The sequence below is a fragment of the Curcuma longa genome, chromosome 17 (genome assembly GCF_044706935.1).
Source record: "Curcuma longa cultivar G26 ecotype Majalengka, Jawa Barat chromosome 17, ITB_CL_G26_1.1, whole genome shotgun sequence".
NCBI lineage: Eukaryota > Viridiplantae > Streptophyta > Magnoliopsida > Zingiberales > Zingiberaceae > Curcuma > Curcuma longa.
The window spans coordinates 678,559-686,960 of record NC_133877.1 but is presented as its reverse complement, the minus strand read 5'-3'; the positions used below and the strand labels follow the sequence as shown (position 1 = coordinate 686,960).

The 8,402-nt window shown below is 49.7% G+C and overlaps 2 protein-coding genes across 2 annotated transcripts; one reads left to right on the top strand and one right to left on the bottom strand.

The window, feature by feature from the left end:
* Positions 1-251: 251 nt before the first annotated feature.
* LOC141811818 (transcription factor bHLH144-like) lies at positions 252-1,638 on the top strand. Its single transcript, XM_074699874.1, has 4 exons — positions 252-371; positions 467-540; positions 618-768; positions 853-1,638. Exon 4 carries the CDS (start codon positions 994-996, stop codon positions 1,504-1,506), a length of 513 nt encoding a protein of 170 aa, XP_074555975.1. The 5' UTR covers positions 252-371; positions 467-540; positions 618-768; positions 853-993; the 3' UTR covers positions 1,507-1,638.
* A 4,032-nt stretch (positions 1,639-5,670) lies between these two features.
* On the bottom strand, positions 5,671-7,979 carry LOC141811389 (aspartic proteinase nepenthesin-2-like). Its single transcript, XM_074699436.1, has one exon. It carries the CDS (start codon positions 7,576-7,578, stop codon positions 5,935-5,937), a length of 1,644 nt encoding a protein of 547 aa, XP_074555537.1. The 5' UTR covers positions 7,579-7,979; the 3' UTR covers positions 5,671-5,934.
* Positions 7,980-8,402: the final 423 nt, after the last annotated feature.

The following is an 8,402-nucleotide window of genomic DNA, read 5'->3' as shown; positions in this document are numbered from 1 at the left end:
GGGCACGCGCAATGACGACATCGGGGGCGAGCACCTCCGTCCGCCCCCATTGGCAGTTGCCATTGCCTCCCTCCTCTGCTTCTGCCGCTGCCTCCTCCACGCCGCATTTATTGCCCTACCTCAATTTTAATGAAAGCGCACGGCTTTGGAAGCTCCCATCATTAGCCACCCCACAGGAAAGCGACGGCCGCTGCTCGCGCTGGTACATATATAGGGCAGGCAGCTCGACCTCCTCCACAGTACCACTTCTATGCCTACCATCCATAGCCCTCCCTCGTAGGCCATCCAGCTCCTCCCATTGTCTCTTGCTGCTCCAGCTTCGTTCGTGGCTTCCTGTACTTGCGCGATTCGATCGAGCTCCGCTTCTTCCAGTAGGTCCCCTTCTATATAATCCCTCTTCTGCGTTTTTACTGCGTTCAAATTTCAGCTCAAGATCGACGCCGCTCTGTTGCAACCTTGCATGCAGGAACTAATTGTGTCCATGGCGGCCGGCTACTACGAGAAGTGCGTTCTCTTGGTCGTCTTCTTCCGCGTCATTCTGTAAAGTTCTCTCTTTTATCGCCTCCTCTGCTCCGTTTCCTGCTAAGAACAATTTTGATGGGTTTCTTTTCTCGCAGGTGAGTTGATCTGTCGCCTTCCATCTGTTTGAAGAAATTGAGAATGCACATTGAGGTCGGTCCGAAGGGATTTCGAAGGGAGGAGAAGGTTGTTAAGATTATAATGAGAGTCAGGATCATTGCTCACTCTCGATCGTTGCGAGTTTGCCAGGTAGTTTCATCCTCGTTTTGCTGCATGCAGTTCGAAATCTTCTCTCTGCGATTAATCCGTTTTCCTCGAAACTTTTCCTTGCAGGCTGAGTACTTCCGCCAGTTGCTTAAGCCCGTTACGTAGAAGCTGCTCTGCTTCACCCCTGTCTTCTTCCTTCTCCATCTCTTACGTAGTTAGAACATCTCTTTCCTTTTACAGAAAGGTTCGGGTCGGTCCTTCTGAACAATGCGAAGAAACACAGGACACTTCACAGGGAAAGGGAAAGGGAAAGGCTCGTCCGATGACGAATACGAGCACCACGGTCACTACCCTGCTCCTCTCAACGACATCGAGTTCGAGCCTTCGGAGACGTGCCCGAAGAACTACGTCATCTTCGACCAGACCCGTCACAACAGCCGAGTCATGTTCCATCCCTCTCTCGCCCACAAGCTCGGCTCGCCAGGCTTCGACCCTCGCGAGGCCGGCAAGAGCTCGTACAGAGACAGCGACGAGGAGGCCGATGGCATCGACGCTTTGCTGAGCTCGGAAGAGGACGACGACGACGTCAGCACAGGGAGGACGCCCAGCAGCAGCAGCGGGAAGAAGGCGAAGGTAAAAATGATGGTGAAGACGTTGAAGGGGATCGTCCCCGGCGGCGACCGCATGGACACTCAGGCGGTGCTGGACGAGGCGGTGAAGTACCTCAAGTCTCTCAAGGTGGAAGCCAAGAAGCTCGGAGTGAAACACCTTGACCATTAATTTGGCATCAGAATCATGCTCTTGAGGCTTCGCAAAGATTGATTCGAGCACCAGCAGTTCATTCATGTGATTGTGGTGGACCTAATGAAAGCTTTGAGCATGGCTATGACGATGCTCGCTCTGTTTGGTTTCTATTTATTTATTTTTCTTCCGGTTGAATCGATCAAATATTATGTTGCGAAAGTGTTGGAGAGATCCATCAGACCATCCTTATAACTAAAGCAAAAGCAGTCGGTCAGTATCAGACTGCTCAGACGTGGATCAGCTTTGGTGGTCCATTGGCCACTCATTTCTGTTGGATTCGTTGGAGACGACGAGCAGCAGAATGAATAGAATAGACTAGTTGAAGGTTGGGCGTGCAGGTGGAAGATTTAGGGCAAAAGTCTGCGCAGGTGCATATTTCCTTACTTTATGAGCTTAAACCTTATCGTGATTGAGCACTTGGTAAAGACTAGTAAAGTAAGTAAAAGGTATTCTACGCGTGCTACGTGTTTTTGTTCCACTCCAGCGGATTCATATATCAAAAAATTATAATGGACCGCTTATACGAGATTTAAATTATTATCTAAATAAGCATATCAACTTAATTAATATTGAATTTCTTAACTAAAGTAGTATAGATAACTCGAGTAATCTTTTAATGATTGTAGTCGAAATACAGTAATCCTAAGGGGTATTGCGATAGGGGATTTGAATTTTTAATTGGACAGAGTACGAAGGGGGGGTTGTATTAAGTTCTAAATCATCTAACAATGGAAAAAACACAAATATGAGTAAACATAATGTTGGTGCCTCGATTAGTTTTAATGTGATCAACCAGGTTAAGTTAGGTCCTGTGTTGTTCTAATCCCTTTGCTAAGTGTGCAGAAACTTAGGTACGAAGGAAGTTGAGTGTAAGACATAGCGAATGAGAAAGGTTGCGCGAGGAAGTGAGCTAAAGGGCTCGGTGCAATTCGAGGGACACAGAAGCTATGGAAGAGTATGCCGGTGGAGTGAGAAAGGACGTACACGACGTCCAAGGGATGAGAAGCTGGGAGGAAGCACGCTCGAGGGGCGAAAGATCGGAGTCGGGTTCGGGTGAACCTAACTCTGGTTGGCTAGAAATCACTCAGAAGATCTACCTACAAAAACATTTGACTTGAACCAGACTTGATCAAGTTGGAAGTTTTCAAGTTACACATGCATGTGCACGTTGGAGTTAATGTTGGAGACTTTTAATGGTGCATGGCTTAGAGATTAACGTTGGAGACTTTTAATGGTGCATGACTTAGTTAGAGACTTTAACGTTGGAGGCTAATCAGTTGGAGATTAACATTGGAGACTTTTTAACGGAGGCTAATTAGTTAGAGATTAACTTTGGAGATTAACGTTGGAGGCTTATCAAGTTGAAAGTTTGAAAGTCTTTTATCAAATCAACATTTGAGATTTAAGATTATCTCCGATCAATGATTAAGATCGCATCAACAGATTAACGACCAAGAGGAAGTTCATTTACGATCAATGATCCAGATCTATTTTCTTAAGTTATAAATAAGACTTAGAGTTCTAGAAATAAGATCATCAATTATTTTTGTAATCTTCTCTCTAAGTCTCAATGTTACAACTGTAAAGGCTTCTCTGTCTAAAGGACTTTTGATTGAGTGCTAACTGTCTTGAAAGCAACGATCCAGTTGCAACCAAATTTTTTTAAAGACAAGTGTTATTCTCTTAACCGTCTATTCACCTCCCTCTAGCCGGTCCAACCCGATCCTATACATAATTGCTAAAATGAAATGAAAGTATTAAGAACAAAGTTCATGAATTTAAACAAATATTTAAAGTGCAAAATCAAACAAGAGAAAACAATATCTAAAACTGTAAGGAGATGGATGCGATGCGAAGCGAAGTGAAGCTCCACGGAAGGTATGGCGAAGGAAGGAATCCTCAACTTCGACACTCCACATAGATGATGCAGCAGGTGGAGAAGGGAATTCTCTTGACTTCCTTTTGGTGGTGGCGATGAGGATGGATAGTGATGGCGGTGAAGGTGTTAATACCAATGGAATTAAAATATCTCCATAATGACATAAGGTGTTAGTACCAATGGAATTAAAATATCTCCACAATGACATGATATTGTCCACTTTGAGTCTAAACCGACTTTGTTCTTGGGCTCTCCCCAAAAGGTCTGGCTCTCCCCAAAAGTCCTCATATCAATGGAGATATCTTCCATCCTTTTAAACCCATGATCTTTTCTATGTGTTTTAGATGTGGGACTATGTTTGCACTCTTGCAACTTAATAATCCCCCCTTTAAACAAAGGACCACAGGCCCCCCCTCAAACGGAAAGCCTCTGTTTGATGTCTTAATCCTTGACCCACCAGGACTTTCTGCCCCTCGGTCCACCCCTGCCTAGCCCCCTTAAACGGAAAGCCTCTATTTGATGTCTGAATTCTCGATCCACCAGGACTTTCTGTCCCTCTCCACCCCTGCCTAGCCCCCCCTCAAACAAAGGACCACAGGCCTCTCCCCAAACGGAAAGCCTCTGTTTGATGTCCGAATCCTCGACCCACCAGGACTTTCTGCCCCTCAGTCCATCCGATCTACTAGGACTTCCTACCTAGTTGCAACTAGGACATCAAACAGAGGCTTTCCGTTTGGGGAGGCCTGTGTTTCTGCCACTGTTTGATACTCTAGTTTTGCCCCTTGGTCCATCAAACAGAGGCCACAATCCGGCCAGAATCCGACGCCGATCGACGCACCGACAAGTGGCGCGTCGATCGGACGGCGCGGCGAGGGGCTGCGGCAGCGGCGGGGGTCGGGAGGCGGAGCACTGTACATTCTCAATTTTGGACGGTCACATGCGACGCGCAATCAGTGATGAACAGTGGATTCAGCGTCGCGCACGAGCACGCAGGAAACAGGCGCGCAGAATATCATTTTCGTATATATATATATATATATATATATATATACAGAACAGCTATGCTGGGCGTCAATCCATACGCGCCCGCGTGAGCGCCAGCCAACCTCTCCTCATTGCCGCCGTCGCCGTCCGGTCACCGCCGACCGTCGGACCGGGTGCGTTGGACGCGCAGCTCGCCGGCGCTCCGGCCGGCGTCGGATTCCGGCCGGATGGTGGCCGGAATCCGGTCGAAAACCGCCAGGAAACGCGCTGTTCGTGAGGCGCCCACCGCCTGGCGCGTCGACCCCGGCCGGTCTCTGGCCCCGATTTGGCCGGAAACCCGCCGATTTCCGGCCAACAGTGGGCACCAGCGGTTGACGGGCGATTTCGGCCGGAATCGAACGGATTCCGGCCGAATCGGGGCCGGAGACCGGCCGGGGTCGACGCGCCGTCGCCTGGCACGTCGACCCCGGCCGGTCTCCGGCCCCGATTCGGCCGGAATCCGTTCGATTCCGGCCGAAATCGCCTGTCAGCCGCTTTCTCCTGTTTCTGGCAGTTTTCGGCCGGATTCCGGCCACCATCCGGCCGGAATCCGACGCCGGTCGGAGCGCCGGCGAGCTGCGCGTCCAACGCACCCGGTCCGACGGTCGGCGGTGACCGCACGGCGACGCGGCGACGGCGACAATGAGGAGAGGTTGGCTGGCGCTCACGCGGGCGCGTATGGATTGACGCCCAGCATAGCCGTTCTGTATATATATATATATATATAATGGGAAGTGATGTTATTTTTTACTATCTATCTGATCTGCTTTATTCTATTTTCCCTACCTGATTTAATTTAGACATCAAAGAGGTCTCGTCAGGATAACTTCCAAGGAGTTCTCTAATGCCTATTATCCTTTATAGAGTCGATCACGTTATGAGAATTATGAGAAGAAAATTTCGATGTCATCGTCGAGACAGCTATGTGATTCGCGATAGATAAACAATATTTTTCGCAAAGTCTTACAAGTCATAGACTGATCGTGCATACTGGCTGCAAGTTCTATTATTGGAACGTGACATAAACTAAACTAAACTAAACGAGTGGGAGTAGATTGTGAGACTCGGTCCAAGAAATAAATGTTAAAGACAGAAGAAAGAGCCGCCACACACGGCTTTGACTATCCCTTTCCACTTCACATCTGACGACCATCTGACTGGCATTTCTGGTCAGCATACAAAACAAAGTTTCCTCTACGAAGACTTTGAACAACAACAACAATTCGAGAGTCGAAATCAGAACAAAGATTCTGAATAAACTGCTCTATCTTTTATGAAATCTTCCAATATCTAGCCGCCAGCCACAGCCAGGAGTAAAGAAAACAAGAACCAGTTCGAATAAGACTGATTAAACTGCACAGAATCGAACCAGAAATTTTCTGATTAACAGGAAAAGAGAAAGGAAAAAATATTATGAATCTGTTGTAGGCTGAACTCTCCATCTGTCGTTGCAGAGAAGAAGAGAGAATCTGTCTGTAAGCAAAATTTCTGGAATTGACTGCCTACATCTCCGCGCACCTCGTCGGCGCGAAGCCCAGCCGGGAATTCTTCATGTCGTACAGGATGTGGAAGTTCTGCTGCAGGTAGTTTCCCAGAATGGAGAGCGGGGACTGCGGCGTCGGCAGCACGGCGAGGCAGATGATCTCCTCTGGCTCCAGCCGGATGAAGTAGTTCTCCGGCGGGAAGTTCCAAACCGCACCGTCCGCGAAGAGGATGGCGAACTCCGGCACCTCCACCTTCCCCGCCCCGGACACATTGTAACAGGGGTCGAGCACCGGGAAGTCAGTCACCGCTGGGTATTTCACCTGCTTCGTGAAGGCTTCTTTAATCCTCTCGTACGCCGGGGCGGCGAAGTAGCTCAGCGTCGTGCCGGAATCTACGATAGTTCCGCCGCTGCTGTCCTTGGCTATGTCCCATGTGGTGGGTGGGATTGCCAGTTGCTCGCCGCCGACAAGGATGGACTTGATCTGGACGTAGTAGAAGGTCTCGACGGGGCTGTCCTTGCCGGCGACGAAGGTGGTGTAGTTCAAGAGTGGGTTGCGGGCGACGGTGTCGTCCTCGCCGAAGATGAGCTTGCTGCTGACGCTGAGGTCGCTGTTGCGGTCGACGAGGCAGTAGGAGAAGATGTTGCCGTAGAGCGAGCGGAGTTGGGAGGAGAACGAAAGTTGGCCGCGGCCGAGGCCCAGCAGCCCGGCCGCGCCATGGAAGAGCCCGCGGTTCCAGTGGCCGCACCCGAAGATGACGTCGTCCACCCTCCGGTACTCGCCGACACCGGTGAGGTTCATGGTGAAAGTCTCGAGCGCGAGGTCCCCGGTCGTGTTGGAGTGGTCTCCGTACCAGTAGAAGTAGGGGCAGGCTCGATCTTGGCCCGTGGCGGCGAGGCAGGGGCGGAGGGGGTCCGGCGAGGAGACGAGACCGCAGCGGCTGTCGCCGCAGCTGACGTTGCGGTAGGAGGAGGAGGCGGCGGGGTCGTAAACAGGGCCGTGCTGCTCGAAGCAGTCGTAGCACGGGAGGCACTGGATCCAGTTGAGGTCGCTGCCGGTGTCGAGGATGAGCGAGAAGTGGCGCGGCGGCGTGCCGACGAACACGTCGATGAAGTACTCGCCAGATCCAAGGGTGACGCCCGACTCGACCTGCGCCATCAGCCGCCCGGCCAGCTCCGGCGACTTCGCTGACGTCTCCTTCTGTCCGACCTCGACGCGACTTTGGTCAGCGGTGGCGGCGGCGAGGCCGGACACGGCATTTCGGTTCTTCTTCTCGGTGATCCTCCTAAAGAGGGTCTGAATCCTGAGGCCGTCTCGAAAGCTGGAGTCTTCCAACGCTTCCTTCTTGCTCCTCTCCGCCGCCTCCGCATCCGTCGCTGACCGGTGCTTGAGGTGAAGTTTCAAGGCCGGCGCCGCGCCGACACGCTCATCGACATGCGACGCCCTGCTTTCTCCCCTGCCCCGGTCGCAGCTCGAGTCGCCGGAGGATGCGCCGGAGCCGAAACTCATCAGGTGGGTGGGCAATTCGATCCCATGAAGAGGCGTCCTGTGCGAAGCGGAGGAGCTCCAGTTGTAGGCAAAAGCGGAGGAGTTCGACGGCTGCAGAAGACAACAGCAACAGAATAGCAACCAAACCAGAATCCGGCCGTCACAGGGAGCCATTTCAGACCTCAAATTTCATGAAAAATCAAAAAGAAAGAAGAATGGCAAAAAGGAGAGTTGCAGAGATGGGAAGAAGCACAAGACGAGATGGAATTTTATATCCCTTCCCTCGTTCTTCCACAAAGTCAGAATAAGGGAACACGGCAGGAAACGTAGATCTTTGAAAACGCGGCTCTGGTGCGGATGTGAAGAAGAACAATAGCTATTTCTGATGTTTGAACTTTCAATCTTCTGCGAGTGAAAATCTAGTTTAAAGGATGCGACCCAGAGCTCGCTGACTTGGTCATGGCTGACCACCGGCTTTGATTCCACCATTGTTTCTTCCTTTGCTGCAAGGACTATTCTCTTCTACAATGAAACAGTTTAGTCTGGCTCCTTTGATCATCTACCCTGCTCCCAACACTAAGTTCATGGTTTTGGGGCTGCTCGAATGAGAAGGTATATCCCTTGAAGCTATTGAATTTCTATGATTTTTGCAAGACGTTAAGGAGAAATACATAGAAAAAAGTGGAGGTCAAAGTCAAAGAATTGCTTCCTCACCTAAAAGCTTAGAAGGAAAAAAGTCAAAACCTTTAAAGTTGACTAACGGTAAGATCAAAAGAAGAAACTCAATTTAAGCCTAAAAATGTGTAATACAATAGGTATTGCAAAATTATGACAATTCTATCCTTCTTTTTTTTCAAATTTTTTTAAATAAACTTGTAAATTGGTCGAACGGTAAGATGGAAGGTACTAAATAATCATACTTAACTAACCAACCTAACTTAGAATAAAAAAACACATATGCCCCCAGATATAGTTAAGTTGGTTACGATAAAACAGAA